Consider the following 23,973-nt stretch of genomic DNA (forward strand, 5'->3'; position numbering starts at 1 on the left):
GAGTAGTAATACAGAGCATAGATCCACTACAACGCCAAAAGTATGTGGACAACAGACATACAACACCCAAAATCTCATCCAAAATTATGGGCATTAATATGGTCCACCCTTTTCTGAGATAACAAACTCCACTCTTCTGTGAAGGTTTTTTACTAGGTGTTGGAGCATTGCTGCTGGGATTCACTTCCATTCAGCCAGAAGAGCATTTGTGAGGTAGGGCATTGATTGGCCTCTTAGACCTGGCTCGCAGTTGGTTTTCCAGTTGATTCCAAACGTGTTGGATGGGATTGAGGTCAGGGCTCTGTACAGGCCAGTAAAGTTCTCCCACACTGTTCTCGACAAAACCATTTCTACACTGACCTCAATGTGGGTCTGAGGGCACTGTCAAGCTGATACAGAAACCAAACTGTTGGGGAAGCACAGAATTGTCTAGAATGTGATTATATGCAGTAGCATTAAGATTTGGCTTCACTAAAACTAAGCGGCCTAGCCAAAACCATGAACAACAGCCCCAGACCAAGGGGTGTCCATTTACTTTTGGTCATATGGTGTATGTTGGAATCATTACATTAATTAAAAATTAATAATTATGCCCAAATGTTCAAAAGGTACATTTAAATGCTGTTATGCTGGTTGTGTTTCATATTTTTTAAAATTGATTGATGAAGAATTAACTAGAAAAATATATCAAACAAACAAAACATTGTAGGTGAATATTTAAAATGAATTTTTAGATGTTCAGATTTTTTAAAGTCCATGGAAATGACTGCTACAACTACTTCTGCTAATAATATATATAATACAATTGTATGAGAATGTTTGGCCATCTGACACAGACTGAAGACCCATCTCTTACAACTACATCTTGGTTCCCCTTCAATCCCCACCCTCTTTTAAGTAATTGAAATGTTGATATATTTATGGTTTTATTTATTTATTCTATCAGGGCTTGTTGTGGATGTAATCTTTATGTATTCAGAATGTGTACATATGCGTCCTTACTCGCTGATCTGGGAGTGGTATTAGGCAGTTCTGGCATTGCTGCTCATATATATATATATATATATATAATTTAAGCACTGCAATAATGAAATAAGAAAAATATGGTATCGTGCCCCTCTGTTATTCTTCTTCTTTTATTGAGTAGTAGTAGTAACAATACAATATACAGTTTTTAGCAGATGTTTTTAGCCAAAGTAACTTAGAAAAAGTGTATTTCACATGGTTGCCAGTAGCAGTATAGCCTAGTATTAAAGGCTAGTATACAAGACTATAAATAAAATATCACAGCTGCAAATCCCAGTTACAAATATTCTATTCTGTGCAAAGTGCGATGTATAAATATAATGTGATTGATTTGATTTATTGAATGATTAAAGAAGAGTAAATACAAATGAACCGTCTAGAGCCGAAATAATATCAGATGTAGCCTACGATGGAAGTTAATGAAAAAGACTTAACGACAGAGGTTTCATTTCAAACGTCCTGGACACTAAAATAATTTTGCAAGCTGTGACGAGCAAATATTGTATTATGAATCATGCAAATGTATTCATATTACAGTCGGCAAGTATATAGCTGTGTAATGACGTCTTAGGTACGGTTAGTTGTGCAGCATCTCCACAATCCACATCCTCGCTTCGCCCCTTCGCCCTTTTTCAACTTCATTGACGTCACCTCTACATTCTGAGGAGGGATCCAAATTTGAAATAGACGTAGCCTTTACCCAATTGACATCGAGAGTGTAGGTTCAAACTTCTGCTGCGACCCAATAAACGGGAGAAGAAATCTAAAGAGCCAGTTTGTTCCCGCCCTTTTTTCACTCTCTTTGCTCTGCTAGTCCTTTTAAAGTTCCGTAGAGGAACAGAAAATACACACGATAATATCACCTGAAAAAGGAAGAGAAAAAAGCGCACTTTGGTTAAAATTTTGACACTAAAACGGAAGACATAATTCACATGAAAGATAGATTTCGCGCTTTTATTTTATTTAAATTATTATTAGCTAGCTATCGATAGTAGGAATAAGTTAGCCAGATAGCTATACTAGCTAACATTAGCTATCGATAGCTAGCTAATAATAATCTTTAGAGTCAGTCCCTCTGTTAAATAACGATAAAGTACAAGCTAAGTTTAATAAATTAGCTACACATTTGGGCATTATTTTGGGTGGGGGTTGTATTTTTACTTCGACGACGAAGGAGAGCTACGGAGAGAGAAAGACCGTCTGAAAACGACAAAAAATAAAGTAAAATGGCGGAGCCGGACAAATTAAACATTGACTCCATAATACAGCGTCTCCTAGAAGGTAAGTTATTAGCTAGCTAAGTCATTTTGCTATTCTCTGATAAAACGCACATTAATCCATTGTGTTGTGCTCAACATCTCTGTGCTTTTCTGAATAATTTGTTTTACTGAGATTGTTGTCTGCTATCACGTTTGAAACGGAGCGGCGGAGAGGAAATGGCAAGGGGAAAAATGGAGCTCAAGCGGGAGGCGACTGGGTAGTCCGGTTTGAACACGCTGGTTTGGGCCGGAAGACTAGACACAGAAGGGAGCACGGTCTCCGGTAAACGGTCACCTACGGTAGCATATTTTGGCCATTTGGCCAGTACAGTTACCTGTGTTCTGAAAGAGCCGATAGTGAATTGATAAATCGGGTTTAGACTGAATGGCTGTCTCGTTTGGCTGGAAAGTAAGCTGATCATCGAATGCAAACTAGCTGCAGCGTCAGTAATGTTAGCCACCTGGCTGGCTAAGCTAGCTGAGGTAACTTGGTTTTATTGTCTTTTTTATTATACCTAGCAATCAGACTAGCATGTCTAACAGTTAGTTGGTGAGTGTAAAACTGGATGGCTAGCTGCATTTGTTTGTCAGGCTAACAAACCAAGTGTCGTGTCTAGCTAGCTAGCGAACTGCCATTTGGGTGGAACCAACCATCCCTCGCTAGTCTAACTAGTGCAAGCTAGCAAACAAAAAGCCAAACGTTCGGCTAAATCTGATAAACGTCATAATTGTTATTTTAACGGTGCGTTGGCTTGCACGTTTCACTTAATAAAACATTGCTTGTTTTTTTGAAGTACAGAAACATGGTAACGTTTGCGTCAGTAGCTGTGGACTACGTTAGCATGCCTGTGGGGCCCATTCATCCCCTATGTTTAGTGATTCAACGGTTGGATAGCAAGCCGTGGCATTTGGCATTCATAGAACGTTGACGTTTTTGGGAAGTGGTAGAGGACACGGTGTGCGTTTTTATTCCGTTGTATAGTTTTCGGAGAGAGTTTGGGGGGGGTTTAAATTTTTTGTGTAGGCGGCAGCTAGCTAACGTGAATGCTACTCTGACTACGCGATTTACGAAATGGAGGAGGTTGACCAGCTGGTTTGTAGTAGGCTGTGCGTTGGGTGAGAGTGCAGCAATTTGAATTCATTATCTAAAATTAGTGACTTGCGTTGGTTACTTTATTTATAACGTCTATAGTGGTCAAGAGCAACGCCGTGCAGTTAATAGTACTGCACTTTTTTGTTGTTGTGTTTTCTGAGAGACAGAGTGCGTGTAGGGAGAGGCATAACGATAGTGGTTGTGATGAAATTAATGGATGCCCCCCCCCACTCAGTGGGGATTGTGGTACTATATAATATGTAATTACGCATCACATTATAAAGCCTTGTATATAGGTCAAGTTAATTCCTGCGTATAGGCTGTTAAAATGGCTACATTTAGTATCAAACAAATGTGCAGGCTACATTCAGAGTTTTACCATTCATAATATGCCTCACTATGTGACCCAGCAAATTGTATTCTGTATAACAACCTCTTGAGTTTAAAAGGTCTTGTCAGATTTTAAATTTAGGCAGTCACTGTTGATTAAGAGGGAGTTGAAGGCATCCTGTATTTGGTAAATGGATTTGCATTTATATAGCGCTTTTATCCAAAGCACTTTAAAATTGATGCCTCTCATTCACACACACTCTCACACACCAACGGTGAAAGGCTGCCATGCATGGTACCAATCAGCTCATTGGGAGCAATTAGGGGTTAGGTGTCTTGCTCAGGGACACTCAGACACGCCCAGGGCGGGGGATCGAACCGGCAACCCTCTGACTGCCAGACAACCGCTCTTACCTCCCCATCGTCATTTGTATTCTAGTACCATGTCACTTAGGTATGTTGTAGTGTACCAAAATTTAGACTTTGATACTGATACCAGCTTTGGTACCAAATCATTACCACAGTAAATTGCTGATAAGAATTTCACAAAATGAAATTTAAACTTAATGTCTCTTTTCAGAAATATTTATTAACAAAATTTGACACAAAATCAGAATACATTACATTACCATGTGAGCACTTTGTGAACAGTAGCACTACGCTTGCTAAACCCTCCAAACACCTTAATCTAAACTTGTCATGTCAACTTGTCACCGCCCCTGTCAGTATTTGAAGTCACTGAAGAGCAAGCGGTGGGTGGCAGACTGATGCTTTGCTAGATTGGTGTGATGCCTCCCTTTGGCAAAACAAACTTTTGAGCCTTTAAGACATTTTTGCAAACTTGGCACTGTGATAGTGTTGTTGTCAGGTTGGCCTTTATCACTGGCTTTGTAGCCACTGCTTATGCACAGCAGAAAGATTAAAATGTCGCAATTTTACATCTTAACAAAAAGCGTACGGTACGTACCTAAAAATAGATGCAGTAGAATTGTAGCGTTTTAAAACTTTTCGCCAGGAATGCGTATTTGCCTTCCACTTGGCGCCCTGCTTTTCAACAAGTCGGGGACGGTTATTGTGATCTGCTGCTGTCCCTTATGTCAAACTAACTTCTCTTCCTCTGCGGAGGAAAATCTGATGCAGAACTACACAGCCAGTTTTCTCTCAGTCAGGCGCATTTTCATAAGGGATCCAAATTTAGCAAAATGCTGGCATTGTACAGTTTGAAAATGTTTGTACCGTTGCAAGGTGTACCGCGCTACCCTAGTTTGTGGACCCTTTAGCATATAGGCTACTTGTTGAAAGGTCGGTGGCTTGATGCTGTGGGTATTCTAGTAAACTTTTTGAGCCTTGATTTCCAAAGATCTGTGATGTACCAACCCTTTACTTGTAAATCTGGTCTATCTTTAAGTATTAAACATCCTGGGTCTTTCAAATGGTGTCAAAAGCAAAGAATGGCGCTCTGTCATGAGGATTGGATATCCTTGCCCAGTGTGGCTGGCTAACTCCCATACGGCCACTGTAACATCACAGTGTTGATACCGTGGAACTTGGTGGTGTGCTTGTATAATGTGAGCCGTTTTTGCTGGAAATTGTACGAACAGTACCTGGGCGAAACGCATACCAGAGTACTGTTTAGGCGTGGCTGCCAAACCCTGCCATGTCTCCCATGTCTTGAAGGTCAGGCCCTCCTGTATGTACTGTATCTAAAGCGTGAAATAACCTCTAAGGTCTGCTATTACAGGAGACCCGTATTTACGCCTGAGGTGTGCCGAAATGGCATTTTTTTGTGCCATCGGTTGAGCCTTACAAAGATGGCCCCCGAAATGACATCAAGCCAGTTCAGGCAACCGTTCTGTGTGATCTCCGCCACGCTACCGAATGAAGCCCGTTTGCGGTAAGTTTTTTTTTTTTGCCGCCTCGTTACCTGGAAGAGCGGAAGATGGCGGCGGTGCCTGAAGCCGGTTCTGTGAGCTCCAGCGCTTTTCCGGTGTGAAGCAACGAAGGGCGTGTGAGGCGCTACGGGGGCAGGGCGTCGCCGTGTCTGGGGAAAGCCAAGCTCCGCGCCACGGGCCTCCGCTGCTCGAGGCCTGGGTGCTGCAGCCTCTCCAGGACCCCACGCTTTGTGCTGGACTACCCCCCCCCCCCCCCCCCCCCCCCCCCCCGATTTTGGCAGTTATTGCTTTGGTGTATATTTAGGCATTAGTCTTTAAATTGTGCATGGCTTAGTGTAGTCTTGGAACTGCCCCATCTGCCCAGATATTAAAAAGATCCTTGACTAAGTTCCGTGTCCCAGGGAATTAAGTCCCTGCTCACCGTGTTGACGTAAGACATTCTGTTAGCGGAGCTCTTGTGTCCACCGGCTTGGAAAACAAGCCACGCTTTGGGCTCCTGCGTTGAGTGTCGTCAGGCTGATGGCGGTTTAAAAAAAAAATGACGGTCTGGGATGAAGGCATCTGCTCGGCTGACCTGGGCCTGGGGCCATTGTCCTGTCGCACTGTGCGCTAGCCTGTCGTACGCTAGCCTGTGTGTTAGCTCGTGTGCTATTCCACGTGTTAGCTCGTGTGCTATCTCGTGCACATTCCTCTGTCTTCCGTTTGCTGTGGAAACGGCTCCAGCTTGCCTCGGGCGTCTTTCCCTTGCGGTTCAGGTGAGACGGGTGGATCGTGCCTCGGGCCTGAGGGGCCTGCCGGTTCTTCTGGCTCAGTGCAACAGCGTGATTTAGCTGCTGTAAAGAGCTGTGCACACAGAGACGGACACGCGTGGACCTAACGTGCTCTTCGCCTAGGCCGCTCGGGGACTGAAGTACTGGGTGCCTGTTGCTCTAAGCCAGTGGTGACCAACCCTGTTCCTGGAGATCTGCTGCCCTGAAGGTTTTCATTTCAACCCTAATTTGGCACACACGACTCTACTAATTAGCAGGCCAGTGAGACCTTTCGCTGTTGAAAGAGGTGTGCTTAGTCAGGGTTGGAGTGAATACCTACAGGATGGTAGATCTCCTGGAACAGGGTTGGTTACCACTGCTCTGAATGCTTAGTGTCTGCAGTTTCACGTCAGTTTTTAAGAAATAAATGTCACGGCGATATTGTGAAAACTCCCTGATCAGTCTGCTCTGCTGTTGGTCTCCCTTTCCAAGGACTGTGTGTGTGTGTGTGTGTGTGTGTGTGTGTGTAATCATAATATTTACACAGCTGTTAGTGCCGTTATGCAATTTAAAGAGAGAGTGCTTAATTTGAATGAAAAGTCAAAAGCAAGATGTCGCATTCTAGCTAGCTTGCTAAACATGAGTATATTGTTTGTGGTTTTTCAAAAAAATCTTCTTAGCCTGTGTGGCAAAAAATTTGTTATGAACGGCAAATTCAAGCTCAGTGCAGTGCCACTGGGTGGATAAGTCACCAACTGATTATGAAACTCGGCAGTATTTAGCCCTTCGCTCCTGGTTGCATCTGGGGAGGGTCATTTTGCGGTAGGTGAGATCACAAATCAACAGAGCTGCCCGGCCCTGTTCCTGGTGATCTACCGTCCTGTAGGTTTTCACTACACCCTTAACAAAGCACACATCATTCAACAGCTAGAGTTCTCATTGAACCTCTTGTTAGTAGGGTCAGGTGTGCCAAATTAGGTGGAAATGAAAATGTATAGGATAGTAGATCTGCAGGAACAGGGTTGGGCAGCCCTGGCCTACAGGATGGTAGATGTGTCAGAACAGGTTTGGGCAGCCCTGGCCTACAGGTTGGTAGATCTGTAGGAACAGGGTTGGACAGCCCTGGCCTGCAGGTTGGTAGATCTGTAGGAACAGGGTTGGGCAGCCCTGGCCTGCAGGTTGGTAGATCTGTAGGAACAGGGTTGGGCAGCCCTGGCCTGCAGGTTGGTAGATCTGTAGGAACAGGGTTGGGCAGCCCTGGCCTGCAGGTTGGTAGATCTGTAGGAGCAGGGTTGGGCAGCCCTGGCCTACAGGTTGGTAGATCTGTAGGAGCAGGGTTGGGCAGCCCTGGCCTACAGGTTGGTAGATCTGCAGGAACAGGGTTGGGCAGCCCTGGCCTGCAGGTTGGTAGATCTGTAGGAACAGGGTTGGGCAGCCCTGGCCTGCAGGTTGGTAGATCTGTAGGAACAGGGTTGGGCAGCCCTGGCCTGCAGGTTGGTAGATCTGTAGGAACAGGGTTGGGCAGCCCTGGCCCACAGGACGGTAGATGTGCCAGAACAGGGTTGGGCAGCCCTGGCCCACAGGACGGTAGATGTGCCAGAACAGGTTTGGGCAGCCCTGGCCTGCAGGTTAGTAGATCTGTAGGAACAGGGTTGGGCAGCCCTGGCCTACAGGTTGGTAGATCTGTAGGAACAGGGTTGGGCAGCCCTGGCCTACAGGTTGGTAGATCTGTAGGAACAGGGTTGGGCAGCCCTGGCCTACAGGTTGGTAGATCTGTAGGAACAGGGTTGGGCAGCCCTGCTCTAGAACAGCACGCGTCCCTGCTTACCCGCATGCGGTGTGAGATCGGCAGGCCCGCGCCCCTGAGCTCTGCGTTTCCGTGTTCCGCCCGCGCACGGAAACGTGCTCTTCAGGAGCGGCGTCCCGTAACTCCCACGCGTGACCCGCGGCGTCGGGCCGGGCGTTCGGTCCCGCGCCGCCGCCGCCGCCGCCCCCCGACCTCGCCTGCCGCCGTTCGGCCTTCGTTCGGCCGCCGGCGCTACCGTCTCCGAAAAACGGCCGCGCTCGGGCCGAGTCCAGCGATCCGAGGCTCCGCCGAACTCCCGGGGGAAAATCAGACCGGATGTCGGCGGAGGCGTTCGTAGCGCTCGCGTTCTGCAGTTCTCCTCCGGCCTCCTGTCCCTCGGAGTGGGCGATTCACCCAAAAAAAGCACCTGAGATACGCCGCGTGTCAGAGACTCCGCATGAAGGGCCCGGCGGCGGCAGGCCTGCGCTATTTATACACCGGACCTGCGGGCCCGTGCGCGGGAGGGATTATATTTGAAGAGGAGAGACGCCTATCTCCCCCCCCCCCCCCTTTATTAAAATGGCCCAGTGCGTTGCGCGGGTGTCGGAGTAACAGTGTGGAGCAGCCAGCGGGGAGCAGCCAGATGCGCTGGCGGTAACCCCGTTAAAAGCACATCGCCGTCGCCGTCCGCCGACGCTAACCGCCTCGGCTAGCGCCGCGGGGCCGCGCCTCCGCGTCCGCTTCGGCACACGCTGACGCCTCCACCGCGTTTCTAAGGTAACGGGAGTGCGTAAGGGCGTGGTTTTGTAGTTTGTTTGCTTTGGGGAGAGCGTACGATGCAATTTCCTGGTGACCTTGCGCCGTTTTTACCTGCCAGACGCGCGGCGTATAAACCTTTCCGTAGCCAGCTCGGTGTTTGACCCTTCGGGTGCATGGGTCTGAAACGTAGGCCAATTAAGACCTGTGTGTGCGACATTTCAGTTGTGAGTTTTTTAGAATGGCTTAACGTTTGTAAATTTTGTCTCCACTTCCTTCTATGTTGTATATACGGGTTTTTATTAGCGCTGGGGTCAGCCGGTCCACAATTAGAGCCGGTCCACTTCAGGACTCTGCGTTTCTTCTGCTGCTTAATTCTTTAATTAGCTCACTCGTATCCTGATCTGACGTTTACGTAAGCACCAGCTGCGGCCGCGGACTGCAAGCGCGTCCCCGAAGATTTTACTGCGCACGGGCGCAGGAGCGTGCCAGCGCAGTCTACAGAGCTGTCAGAGGACAAAAAAAACTGAGGTGACCGGTCTGAACAAAACCCCGCACGCGGACCGGCCCTCCGGGACCGGACTCGCGCTCCCCGAGCCTAGAAGCACCAGCGAGGTTGTGATCACCACTGGGCTCAGATCAGTGGAGTCGACCTTTGGAATCAAACCGTTGTGTATGCAAAGACAACCGAGCTGTTAAAAATGCAATCTAACGGTTTCCACGGACCTGTGCTTTCATTGCTTAGCAACCGGTGCGATACGAGGCGAGGGAGGCTGTTGGACGGTCTCGGGCCGGTAAAGCGCGGGAGCCGGTTCCTGAGTTTGGCCCCGTCATGCGGAGAGCGTGATTTAAAGCGCAGGAGCCGGTTCCTGAGTTTGGCCCCGTCATGCGGAGAGCGTGATTTAAAGCGCAGGAGCCGGTTCCTGAGTTTGGCCCCGTCATGCGGAGAGCGTGATTTAAAGCGCAGGAGCCGGTTCCTGAGTTTGGCCCCGTCATGCGGAGAGCGTGATTTAAAGCGCAGGAGCCGGTTCCTGAGTTTGGCCCCGTCATGCGGAGAGCGTGATTTAAAGCGCAGCGTCTGCGCTTGGCGGCTAGCCCGCTTAGCGCTGAAATAATTAGCGCGCTTCACGCCCGCCGTTCATTTCCCAGGGCGACGGCGCGAGAACGGCGGGAAGCAGCAGCTCGGTAACCTTGGGGGGTGGACAAAAAGCCAAAAAACAAAAACAAGGGTGTAATTCGGCAACTATTATTAAAAGGGCGCCTCTGGGTATTTTGTCATGCAATTAAAATCCAAGCTGATGTTACTGGATGAGGAGAGTAGGGGGGTGGTGGGGGAGGGGGAGTAAGAAATGACGTCGGCCATTTTGAAAAATGGAGTGCGGTCTTTCTGAGAACGCGACGGTGGCCCCGCGCCATCTTGTCTCCGTCCGTCCCTCGGGAGGCCGCGCGTGCGCCTCGCGGCTAACTTTAGCGTCAGCCCCGCGAGGGATTAGCCGGCTGCCCTGAGCCGCTTTAGAAAGGAGCAGCGCCGCGGTCCCTATTTATACCGCCTTCCGGCGTCGGCCGGCTCACCTGGAAGTCGTGGCCACGCCCGCACGAGCGCGTCAGCACTTCTCCCCCCCCTTCCTTTAATTATCGAGGGATTCGCCGGTGCCGTTTCCGCTCTGCGAAGTTCCCCCGGAACGCCGCCGTCGGAGCTCTGAATAACGCCGTTCCTCCTGCGGTGCCGAATTGCAGAAGTGACGCACGCGCGCAGTCCCCCTTTCCCCCTTCTCCTTTCAGCGGTGGCCTGGCGTAGAACCGCTGCTGTGTGTGTGTGTGAAACCTGCAGGTCGCTATCGGGCGACGTGGAGGAGGCTCCGTACACTCCTGCCAGTCACTGGCTTCTTTTAACCAATCAGAGGTTTGCTCTTCCAGGCGTAAAAGCAGCGATCGGTTGAAATCGATCCACTTCCGGTGGCATAAGGTTGCCCCGCCCATTTTTTGGGGTGGTCTACCACACGCAGTGGACTTTGTGTGTGAGCTTGGCGGGGGTGGGGGAGGTTGGCGGTTTGAGGATTGAGAGGAGTCAGGCCTGTGTTTTTGCGATGGCGGAGAGACCGCGCCGCGCTATTTGCAGGCGGATGAGCGTCGCGGCGCCACGGAGACGGCGCTAACAGTGCTAACCGCCGTCTGGGAGCGGCGGTGTCAGGCCCAGTGGTGATCGGAGCCCGACGGCAGCGAGGGCTCACGCGCTTTCCCAGCCCGTCTGCGGCGCGGGGGCCGTGACACACAGGCGCTTATTGTGGGATGCTGCGGTTGCCTGGCGATGGGGGCTTGTGGCGCCAGGAGGAGGGTTTGGCACTGTGGGTGGGGGGTGGGGGGTGGGGGGTGGGGGGGGGGTATTTTCGGCTCTGTCCCTTTCTCAGCCCTAGGCAGGCGCGCTGGCTGTCACGTGATGGAGCGCCGGCCCCCAGGGACTGTTTTTCCCAAAACACCAGGCGCTCCGGTGACATTTTCTCAGTGGAGATGAGCCAAAGTGCCGCCTGTGTCTGTACCTAACGGCAACCTTAAAGACCAGCCCTTTAACAGTCACGCTACGGCTATATTTCCCTGTACCAATACCAACACCAGCCCTTTCAGACTCACACTATGTTTGTATGTCCCTGTACCCATACTAACAGTGCCTTAAACACCAGCCCTTTCAGACTCACACTGTGTTTGTATGTCCCTGTACCCATACTAACAGTGCCTTAAACACCAGCCCTTTCAGACTCACACTATGTTTGTATGTCCCTGTACCCATACTAACAGTGCCTTAAACACCAGCCCTTTCAGACTCACACTATGTTTGTATGTCCCTGTACCCATACTAACAGTGCCTTAAACACCAGCCCTTTCAGACTCACACTGTGTTTGTATGTCCCTGTACCCATACTAACAGTGCCTTAAACACCAGCCCTTTCAGACTCACACTGTGTTTGTATGTCCCTGTACCCATACTAACAGTGCCTTAAACACCAGCCCTTTCAGACTCACACTGTGTTTGTATGTCCCTGTACCCATACTAACAGTGCCTTAAACACCAGCCCTTTCAGACTCACACTGTGAGGTTATATTTCCCTGCACCTGTTGGTTTATTCAGAAAAACGAGAATTACGATTAACGTATGTCTTCCTCCAGGGGTCTGGTATTGCTTGTCTGCTTTTCACCCATATCCTGCTTGTGGGTGGTAGGAGAAGGGGTGCGGTTCCACACGCACGCAGCCATGGTGGGGGCAGTTCCAAACACGCGCGCCCCCGCTGATGGGTGCAGTGGACTCCCTTAAGCACGTCCCACGCCCCCCCCCCCCCCCAAATCGCTTTATTTGGCACGAGCACCCTGCTGCGCTGCCAAACCTCTAAACGCCCCAGCTGAGAACGGCCCCGCCCTGTTTACAGTACACAGAGGGGTGCGCTGTTGCGCGGGAGCGCGGCAGCCTGTGTGCTGGGGCACTCGATTCGGGTCACCTGTGACTCCGGGAGGAGATTAGGGCCTGTAAACCTCCACTGGTTTCCCAAGATATCCGTCCAGCTATGCCTCCTTACTTCCAGGGAACAAAGAAAGTAAATGGATTATGTGCTCTGAGTGGCTAGCTACTTTGCTATCTACCGACACAGTACATGTTGTCACAGTCCACACATCCGTGCCACATGGCTGTACAAAAAGTTCTGAAGCTTCTGTATTACATTACATTACAGGCATTTAGCAGACGCTCTTATCCAGAGCGACTTACATAGCATTTTTTACATAGCATTTTACATTGTATCCATTTATACAGCTGGATATATATACTGAAGCAATGCAGGTTAAGTACCTTGCTCAAGGGTACAACGGCAGTGTCCTTACCCGGGAATCGAACCTGCGACCTTTCGGTTACAAGTCTAGTTCCTTACCCACTGTGCTACACTCCGTCCACTTCTGTAGGTTTCAGTGCACATTAAAATATGGCAGGAAGTTAGCTGATAAGAGTCACTTTCTTCATTAGCAAAGCGTGCTGATCAAGGCACTGGAGATCTGCTGTCCTGTAGGTTTTCACTGCAACCCTAACAAAGCACACCTAATTCAACACCTACAGTTGGGTTGCCCAGCACTGTTCCTGGAGATCTACTGTCCTGTAGGTTTTCACTGCAACCCTAACAAAGCACACCTCATTCAACACCTACAGTTGGGTTGCCCAACACTGTTCCTGGAGATCTACTGTCCTGCAGATCTTCACTCCACAGCTCATACAGCGGCTAGAGGTCTCGTCGAGCTGCTGATTAGTAGTGGTGGTCCATATTTGGGATGAAATGAACACCTACAGGACGGCAGATATCCAGGAAGAGGGTTGGGCAGCTCTGCTCAAATGTTTAAAAAAAGGGCAGGGATGGGTGGAAATCCCATGATGCTTTTCGTTTGGCGCTGCCTGCTGACTCAGAAGAATATTTTAGCCGGTCAGCATTTGGCAGGCTTCATTTTCGTTGCTTATTCAGGCCCCTCCCCCTTCATTTGTGATGTCCAGTAGCAAGTGTGGGTCAGCTGGGGGAGGTCCCCGCTTGTGTCCTCTGAACGCGTGACATTTGTGAAAACAGTTTCTACGCTGTGGTCCACCCGCAGTGCTGCATAAAGTAGCGTGAGTCATGGAGGTCGCTCTGAATACCCCCCCCCCCCCTCCCCCCTCCCCCCAGCCTCCTCCCTTCTCGTCCCGTGGGACTCCCAGCCTCATTTAAGCCTGGAAAGGTCCTCCCTCTATTCAGCCTTGAGTAGTGCCTTTATGGGCCAATCAGGAGCCCTGCTGTGTATGTTGCAAGGTGTGTTGCTAGGTTTGTTCCTAGGTGTGTGTTGCTAGGTGTGTTGCTAGGCGTGTTGGCTGGCGTTCACTTCTTCATTGATTCATTTCCTGTATTAGAAAGACTGCATTCATCACCTGCCCTTAATTCATTCTGTGCAGGGTCTCTGTTGCAGTGTGTGTGCGCTGGCCTTCACGCAGTGCAGGTGCCTGTCTTCAGCGGGGGATGAGCCCCCCCCCCCCCCCCCCACAGGCTGTCCCATTCTGCACTTACTTTGTGTCATTTCTGTTATTAAAGTTGGTGTCGATGTCCGTAGTTTTTCATGCATCCTATCTATTTAACTTGGTCAAATGTAGCCTTACAAGAATGAATTTGCATTTATGTAGCACTTTTCTGTATGCTCAAAGTGCTTTACAGTGATGATTATGTGAATGCCTGTCTGCTCTGTGTTTGTGCTGCTCATTATGTGAATGCCTGGCTGCTCTGTGTTTGTGCTGCTCATTGTGTGAATGCCTGGCTGCTCTGTGTTTGTGCTGCTCATTGTGTGAATGCCTGGCTGCTCTGTGTTTGTGCTGCTCATTGTGTGAATGCCTGTCTGCTCTGTGTTTGTGCTGCTCATTATGTGAATGCCTGTCTGCTCTGTGTTTGTGCTGCTCATTATGTGAATGCCTGGCTGCTCTGTGTTTGTGCTGCTCATTATGTGAACGCCTGTCTGCTCTGTGTTTGTGTTGCTCATTATGTGAATGCCTGTCTGCTCTGTGTTTGTGCTGCTCATTATGTGAATGCCTGTCTGCTCTGTGTTTGTGCTGCTCATTATGTGAATGCCTGTCTGCTCTGTGCTGCTCATTATGTGAATGCCTGTCTGCTCTGTGTTTGTGCTGCTCATTATGTGAATGCCTGTCTGCTCTGTGCTGCTCATTATGTGAATGCCTGGCTGCTCTGTGTTTGTGCTGCTCATTATGTGAATGCCTGTCTGCTCTGTGTTTGTGCTGCTCATTATGTGAACGCCTGTCTGCTCTGTGTTTGTGCTGCTCATTATGTGAATGCCTGTCTGCTCTGTGTTTGTGCTGCTCATTATGTGAATGCCTGTCTGCTCTGTGTTTGTGCTGCTCATTATGTGAATGCCTGTCTGCTCTGTGTTTGTGCTGCTCATTGTGTGAATGCCTGTCTGCTCTGTGTTTGTGCTGCCCATTGTGTGAATGCCTGGCTGCTCTGTGGGGAGACGGTCTCGGGTCTTCCCCTGCTGTTGACCGCTTGGCCTCTCTCATCCCGGTCTGCTCTCCCTCTGCCCTCGCTCGCTATCGATGAGATTGATGAAATATTGATGAAACGACTGTCAGCTTGACCGATTTCAAGTATTAAAGGTCAACAGAATAGGCTATCTGTACCACTGGCTCAATGCAGTAGTATCCTGCAATATTATAAGGCTTTTTACTGAACTTAGGATGTTTTGTCTTTGGATTGAGGAATCGCTTGAGTCGATCTAGCAGAACGAATGTATATCTGTGCAGTGCTGCTTATGAAGTCAGTGATTCAGGCAGTGGTTTATGCAAGCCAAACTGCGAGCAGTACCTTTAGTTATCCTTTGCGGTTTGGCTTGTGTCGAAGATGACTGGGTTTGGCGAGCTTAAAAACTGTTTCACTGCTGACCAGATCGTTTTCTGCGCCACGACCTCAAGCAAGCAAGAGAACTCCTCCAAAGTCCGGATTGATTGAAACGGTTCTGCTTGCATTTGTTGTCTGGGATCAGCGGGTTGTTTGTTTTTGTGAGATGAATTTCTCGGGGTGTTGCGAGCGCTGTGAGTTATCCCTCCCACGGGACGGGGGTTCGATTTGACTGACTCCTCCCCCCCCCCCCCCCTCCCCCCCCCCTTGTGTTCCTCTGTCTCCAGTGAAGGGCTCCCGGCCCGGCAAGAACGTGCAGCTGACGGAGAACGAGATCCGCGGCCTCTGCCTCAAGTCCCGCGAGATCTTCCTCAGCCAGCCGATCCTGCTGGAGCTGGAGGCGCCGCTCAAGATCTGCGGTGAGTCCCTCGTCCGATCCGGGGCTTCGTACGGCCGGGGTGCTCCGGGACGGCTTGGCGCACACCCTGGGGGGGGGGACTGCGGTCGTGTGGCCTTCATCCCTCCGTGCGTTTGAGGTGGATGAAACGCCACATCGAGGCTCACGGTCTTCCTGTTGATCTCCATCTCTAAATGGCACCCGTTCGTTCCCATGTTTAAGAAACCGGGAAACTGACCTTTTTTTTGCGTGTCCCCGCCCCCCCCCGCAGGCGACGTGCACGGCCAGTACTACGACCTGCTGCGGCTCTTCGAGTACGGCGGCTTCCCCCCGGAGAGCAACTACCTGTTCCTGGGGGACTACGTGGACCGAGGCAAGCAGAGCCTGGAGACCATCTGCCTGCTGCTGGCCTACAAGGTCAAATACCCCGAGAACTTCTTCCTGCTGCGCGGCAACCACGAGTGCGCCTCCATCAACCGCATCTACGGCTTCTACGACGAGTGTGAGAGCGCGCGCACGTACACACACACGCACACACACGCACGCGCGCGCACACACAACACCCACCACCCACCCAACCGCATCTACGGCTTCTACGACGAGTGTGAGACTGCGCGCACGTACACGCACGCACACACACACACACACACACACACACACACACACACCCAAACACGCACGCACGCAAGCACACACACGCACACACACACACACACACTCACACACACACACACACGCACACGCACGCACGTACACACACACACGCACGCACACACATACACACACACACACACACGCACACGCACGCACACACACACACACACACGCACGCGCACACATACACACACACTCACACACTCACGCACACACACGCACGCACACACACACACACACACGCACACGCACGCACACACACACACACACCCAACCGCATCTACGGCTTCTACGACGAGTGTGAGACTGCGCGCACGTACATGCACACACACGCACACACACTCACACACACACACACTCACACACACGCACACACACACTCACGCACACACGCACGCACACACATACACACACACACGCACACACACACTCACGCACACACGCACGCACACACATACACACACACACGCACACACACACGCACACACACACACTCACACACTCACGCACACACGCACACACACGCACGCACACACATACACGCACACGCACGCACACACACACACACACGCACGCACACACATACACACACACTCACACACACACACACACACACACACACACACAACCGCATCTACGGTTTCTACGACAAGTGTGAGACTGCGCGCACGTACACACAAGCACACGCACGCACACACACACACACACACACACACACACACACACACCCGCACATACACACAACCGCATCTACGGCTTCTACGACGAGTGAGAGCGCGCGCACGTACACACAAGCACACGCACGTACACACGCGCACACACACATGCACACAACCGCGTCTACGGCTTCTACGACGAGTGTAAGAGTGTGCGCAAGCACACGTACACACAAACACACACACACACACTCAAACATGTACACACACCCACCCGCCCACACACATACACCCACCCACACACACACGCACACACACACTTACTCCCATACGCACACACTGGCACACACACACTCAAACGTTTAAACACTGCATGTGCTGTTGCTACGCTGAGTATAAATAAATGCCTGAGCATGCTTATCACTGTTGAGCAGGGTGGTTGCGTAAGGCATGGAGCGATCTGGCTGGCTGTGGTCATAAAGCACTGCAGGGCCACACTGTGTGAGTCAGTGAGCCGGCTCCTCAGGCCTTGCAGTAGGTGTGCTGCTCCCTCCCTGCCTTGCTTGTTGGTTTGTGGCCTCCCGTGTGCGATGACTAATCTCGCACGTCTGCCCCCTGCAGGTAAGAGGAGGTATAACATCAAGCTATGGAAGACGTTCACGGACTGCTTCAACTGCCTGCCCGTGGCCGCCATCGTCGACGAGAAGATCTTCTGCTGCCACGGCGGTGGGTTCCGTTGGACCGCCGCGTCGTACTTGCTGCTTTTTCACCGCTTTTACAAAATGGCGGTTACTGTTTCTCCAGGAATACATGAACTGGGCTGGCCCAAAATAATGATACTCATCTACAAATACTCCAGAAATGTAATCCAGTTTGACATCATCTGCCGAGATGAATCAATGAATTCTGAGGGGTTGGGGAAAAACGGTCTTGGGAAAAACCTTGAAAATATTTGCATCATGGAAAGTCACGGAAGAGCCGTTGAATATTTTTATTTATTTATCTTCGATATCTTTGCTACGCAGTACGAACAACTTGAATTAAAAAGCACGAAAATTTAATCAATAAAAAGTTAAACGTTTCTTATGTAGCGGATTCAGTCACGGGAAGCTTAATTTACGTTGTACATTCTCATCTTCAGTGGTTTAATTACTTCCTGTGAAAATGGTATATTCTGCCCAGTCTGCTGCTCACACAGTTTGGACCATCGTCCGCTAGGGGGCGACGTTCCTGAGGTCCTCCGTTGACTTGAATGACTTCCAGCTTAACCCTGCGGCTGAATGTGCGTTTGAAGTGCACTGTCTGACGCGTGCCCCCCCGCGCCCCTCTCCCCAGGCCTGTCCCCGGACCTGCAGTCGATGGAGCAGGTTCGGCGGGTGATGCGGCCCACGGACGTGCCGGACCAGGGCCTGCTGTGCGACCTGCTCTGGGCCGACCCGGACAAGGACGTGCTGGGCTGGGGCGAGAACGACCGCGGGGTCTCCTTCACCTTCGGCGCCGACGTGGTGGCCAAGTTCCTGCACAAGCACGACATGGACCTCATCTGCAGGGCGCACCAGGTCAGACCCGCGCGCGCCTGGGGGTGTGGGGGTGTGTGGGGCTGTGTGGGGCTGTGTGGGGGAGGGGGGTCTGTGTGGGACGTGGGTCTTTAGCCATGTGCTGTTTTTCTGTAGCCTCAGCCATCTCTGGTCACCAAGGCCTTGATGACTGCAATTCTGGTCCTAAACCTCTTTATGTAAAATTGTTGTTGTTATTATTATTATTAACGATAATAACGACCAATAATAGTTATTTTGGCGTGGTGCAGTGGTGTCCAAATAAATGAAGCAAAGGCAAAAACAAAGAGCAAAGAAGAATTTTTCATAAATGGGGTTTTTTAATTGATGTTTTAGCACAGTTGTGTTTTCATACCCATCGGAGGGTCTGGTGCTGACGAGAAGGGGGGGGGGGGGGGGGGGGGGGGGGGGGGGACTTGTCTGTGTACGTGACCACGCGTCCTGTGTCTTTACTCATCACTTCATAGCAGAACGGAGAGTGTGGTCTGGCTGTTTATTTGTTTCGCATCACAACCTGACGGTCTGTGGTCGCTGTAGTCTGGGGGGGTCAGGCAGGGCGGAAGGAAACTGGGCTTCGGGCTGTTGCTTGGTGATTCACACGGCGGCTCAGGTAACTGGAAATTCAGTCAGAAATATGGCGGGAATTGTTGGGCTGAACGGCCCTGTTCTCGTCGTTGTGTTATATTATGTAACTGTCGCGTCAGTAGCATTTTGAGAGAGTGCACGAGGCTTGTTTTTACCTGCAGTTTTTGTTGTATTAGGATATTCGGACAGAGTGTAGCACAGTGGGTAAGGAACTGGGCTTGTAACCGAAAGGTCGCAGGTTCGATTCCCAGGTAGGACACTGCCGTTGTACCCTTGAGCAAGGTACTTAACCGAAATTGCTTCAGTATATATCCAGCTGTATAAATGGATACAATGTAAAAATGCTATGTAAAAGTTGTGTAAGTCTCTCTGGATAAGAGCGTCTGCTAAATGCCTGTAATGTAATGTAATATTCTGTAAGTCACTGAATGAGAGCATCTTGCCAGACGCCGGTAATGTGATGTCGTTTATTGTAGCGGCTAAGCTAGCGTCCTAAATAAGGGGTTGTGGCCTGCGCGTCGCTCAGGGAAACCGAAAGCGGTCGCCCGTGAGTAGCGGTAAAAGTTAGCCGCGGCGAGCTGCGAGTTCCCAGCAGGCTCGGTGGAGCCTTCTAACCCCTTTTGTTTGAAGACTCGGCGTCAGCGAGGGAAGGTTGAAAAGGTCCTGTGCTCTGCAGTACAAGAGAAGCGAACGTTTTCATTGTTTTAATGGTGTTTTAAATACGCCCCTCGTTCCAAACCTACTTGTTTTAGATGGGCTCGACGCATAGCTATCGTGGGTGAGATCTATTATCTAAAGCTAAAAATAAAGCGCGACTCGTTTTATGTTCTAACTATACTGCATCACTTTGGGCTTTTTTTGAGCTCATAACCTGTTTGGATGACTTCCGTCCACATGACTGCAGGCCTGCAGTGTGCTGATCTCCCGCTCTCCCTCTCTCTCTCTCTCTCTCTCTCTTTCTCTCTTTCTCTCTCTCTCTCTCTCTCTCTCTCTCTCTCTCTCTCTCTTTCTCTCTCTCTCTCTTCCCCCACCTCTCTCTTCGCCTCTCTCCCCCTTCTCTCTCCCTCTCCCCCTCTCCCCCCTCTCCCTCTCTCTCCTCCTCTCTGTCACTCTCCCCCCCTCTCTCCTGCTCTCTCCCTCTTTCTCTCCCGCCCCCCCCCTCAATTCAATTCAATTGTGTTCAATTGTTTTATTTCCTAATGTGAATCTGTATTTGTTTCCCTGAAATCTGGATCTTCTTTGAAAAATCATAATTTTTGTTACCTCTCTCTCTCTCTCTCCCTCCTCTGTCTCTCTCCCCCTCCTCTCTCTCCCCCCCTCTCTCTCTCTCTCTCTCTCTCTCTTTCACACACACAGGTAGTGGAGGATGGGTATGAGTTCTTTGCGAAGCGACAGCTGGTCACTCTGTTCTCCGCCCCCAACTACTGCGGCGAGTTCGACAACGCTGGCGCCATGATGAGCGTGGACGAGACCCTCATGTGCTCCTTCCAGGTGGGCGGGGCGCTCGCTCAGGACCGCTCTGCTATTACACTCCAGAGCACTAGGGGGCAGAGCTCTTTAAACAGCCGCTGTGCTCCTCTCTGCTGATATGAGCATGTAAAGAAGAGATCTGTGGTGCATTATAGTGTCTAAGGAATGCAGCTCTAATATTACTGCTCACTTCTCTCTTGTGATCTCTCTCTCTCTCTCTCTCTCTCTCTCTCTATCTCTCCCTCTCCCCCTCTCCCCCTCCTCTCTCTCTCTTTCTCCCCCCCCCTCTCTCTCTCTCTCTCCCCCTCTCCCCCTCCTCTCTGTCTCTTTCTCCCCCGTTTCTCTCTCTCTCTCTCTCTCTCTCTCAGATCCTGAAGCCTGCGGATAAGAAGCTCTATTACACTGGAGGGGGGGGCATGGGATCCGGACGTCCCGTCACCCCCCCTCGAAATTCAGCTAAGGGTGGAAAAAACAAGAAATAACACCCGCTTCACAGCCCCCCCCCCCTTCTCCACCTGCTCTCCTCTACCTCCTCCTCCTCCTCTTCATCACCAAACAGCAACGAAGCAAAACAGTTCCCAGGGTTTAGTCTTTCTCTCTTAATTCTTGATGCTGATAATGCGTAAATGTTTTAAAATGTGAGTGCGCGTGTGAGAAGTTTCATCTGTGTCATACCCCCCCCCCCCCCACCCCCCACCCCACCACACACACATGCTCGCACACACACAAACACATACACACACACATACACCATTACCTCCCTGCATCCCTCTGCCTCTGAGAGTGTGTGTCATCACCATGCTGTATAAGGGGGGGTGGGTCCAGGAGCACATCTACACTGTTTATATGGGGCCCTCCCCTGTTTTACTGTTAAACACAGCTCTGTGTTAGTCCTGTACAGCAGCCGGGGTGGGGTGGGGTGGGGGTGGGGGTGGGGTGGGTGTGGGGGGGGGGGGGGGGGGGGGGGGGGGGGGTAAATAATATGACCGACACACGCGAGTCAGGGCTCGGTAAGTGTACAGGCAAAGACCAAGGGGGCCCATTTTGTACAGACTCTCCCGCGCTTGAACTCTGCAAATTCACACGCATTTCAGGTCCGACATCCAATTAAATGTTCTGTAGATGGATCGCAGCCAATTTTTTTTTTTATATAAATAATCCTCTTGCCAGAACCTGATGTTGACTGGAGAGAGAGAGGGGAAGCTAATTTAAGACAGAGACGAGCCGTGCGCTGCTCCCGTCGGCGCAGATCCCTGGGTTTGTCTGTTTGTACCGCGCCGTCCGCTCTCTCTCTCCTGTGCCCCCGAAGTCTGTCCCCGTTCTAAACGACGTGCTGTCTGCGGATTTCCGATTGGTTCAGGGTGCCGATTTGGCTCTGAGGCGATTCGCCCTCTCCACTTCCTGTAGTTTCTGTCCTTCGGAGGAGTCCTGTGGCCGCGCACACTCCCTCTCTCTGTCTAGTTAATTTTCTCTCTCTCTCTCTCTCTCGCGAACCGTTTGTTCAGTCTGGGTCTTTCGATTCATTGTGTTCTCCTGTTCTCCCCCTGGCTTTTTTTTTTTTTTTTTTTTTTTTTTTTTTTTCTTTTCTTCTTCCCCCCCTCCTCTGCCCTCCTTCAGTTTGTAGCCGTGGTGACCACTTCATCTGTAGGCGCAGCAAAGGAAACAGGAAAATTCCTGCATTTTCATTGTTTTGTTGGAACTTTTGGACGAAAAAGGTTGTATTTCATATATTTTGTTTCAACTTTTGGACAAAGAGAGGTTGTATTTCACTTTGTTTCAACTTTCGAAAGAGTGGGTTTCATTTCAGTTTTTTTTTTTGTTACAACTTTTGGATCCGGTTTAACACGGTCTGCTTAACCCTCACCTTGTGACCATGAGAGCGGAGCCCCTCCCCCCTCCAGGTCATTGGCCGGGTTTAACCCAGACCAGCGCTGTCCCGCGTTTCTGGCCGAGCTGCACACCCGAGCAGCGGATACTTGCTTATAGCGCACTCTGCTGTCCGTTACGTGTACTTGCACATGGTGGTGTTGCTCCAGGATTACTGATTTGAGAAGGCAGACGGCAACTAATTACCACAACTTAGATACACTTTACCGGTCGGGAACATCTCTTAGTGTTTACCGCTGGAGGACCAGGGTACAATAGTTTTTTTTTTTTTACGTTTGTGCGGATAAATGAGGTCTGGCTATAATTAGAGACCGCCGTCTAACCCCTGACCCCCGCTTGTTGTGACACCAGGACGAAAGCTGGCGTTTGGATTGGTGGATGCATTGAGAGTCTCCTTTGAAACCTTAGACGGCGGGATATAGCGCGCGAAAGTTGCGCACGGAGGGGCTTTTACCATTGTAGCGTAGCAAGTTGGCCATGGAGAAAATGTCACCGTTCACAGCGTCATTTTGTCAGACGGTTGAAAGTACGTGCAGCTTTCTCGTGCTATCGCTTTTTTCTTTCTTCTTTCCTCTTTTTTTTTTAACCTAGAAGGTGAGGCTTTAAGTTTGTAATACTGCTTTACTGTAATACAGACAATCCGATGTGTTGGAAGCGTACGTATTTTAAAGGCAAGCCTGAACTCTTATGTATACAAAAACCAACAGGACAAGTACAGTCTATCACAATGTTCCTGACGTGTAAGGTTAGGGGATCATGTTACATGAGTATACTTCTTAAATTCCCTCACTTTCTCCAAGCCATTAGGAGTATGATGTCGCTAGACAAAGACAAGCAAAGATCCAGTGAGAATGCAAGGGTTTGTTACAAGTCGTAACAATGAATTTTATTACTATTATTAGACTTCAAGTAAGAATCTACAGTCTTTTTTTCTTTTTTACCGGACAGAGAGAAGTAGGGTAATGTAGATAATGTGAGTTTGTAAATGTTTTTTTTTTGTTTGTTTTTTTGTTTTTTTTCCTTTTTCAACCAATCAGGGACCTTTTCCCCCATGCACTGTTGCTGGGTAGAATTCAGACGTTTAAGCAGAATAATTGCGATAAATGAATCAATAGGTTTAAAAAAAATAAAATATGCTATTTTTTATTTTTTATGTAATTTGTTTTCCAACCAATCACAGATCTTGTCTCTCTGTTACCAGGTAGAAAATAAAAATAGTGTATTTGTATTCTGGTGCTTTTGTGTCTTCATTTCAATAGTTTACCTCATTGAACCAACTTGATGTTATTTTAATTAAATTTTTTGAACTTGTGTAGCATATTATGAGGGCAAAGGCCTGGTTTTCCAAACTACAGCTAACAGTTTTGAGGAGGAAAGGCCAGCAAAGAGCTACTGAAGCAGATAACACTACTCCAACCTGGGCCGAATCTGTGTCGTCGTCACCCTTAATCTGATGCATCCAAAATGGCTGCCACCAGAATA

The 23,973-nt window shown here is 49.8% G+C and overlaps 1 protein-coding gene across 1 annotated transcript; it reads left to right on the top strand.

Annotated features, from left to right (window-relative positions):
• The first annotated feature begins 1,817 nt into the window (after positions 1-1,817).
• LOC118216992 (serine/threonine-protein phosphatase alpha-2 isoform-like) lies at positions 1,818-21,523 on the top strand. Its single transcript, XM_035398704.1, has 7 exons — positions 1,818-2,307; positions 15,574-15,705; positions 15,955-16,185; positions 17,615-17,719; positions 18,329-18,552; positions 20,491-20,625; positions 20,973-21,523. Exons 1-7 carry the CDS (start codon positions 2,253-2,255, stop codon positions 21,084-21,086), a joined length of 996 nt encoding a protein of 331 aa, XP_035254595.1. The 5' UTR covers positions 1,818-2,252; the 3' UTR covers positions 21,087-21,523.
• The last annotated feature ends 2,450 nt before the right edge of the window (positions 21,524-23,973 follow it).

The sequence above is a fragment of the Anguilla anguilla genome, chromosome 17 (genome assembly GCF_013347855.1).
Source record: "Anguilla anguilla isolate fAngAng1 chromosome 17, fAngAng1.pri, whole genome shotgun sequence".
NCBI classification, from domain to species: domain Eukaryota; kingdom Metazoa; phylum Chordata; class Actinopteri; order Anguilliformes; family Anguillidae; genus Anguilla; species Anguilla anguilla.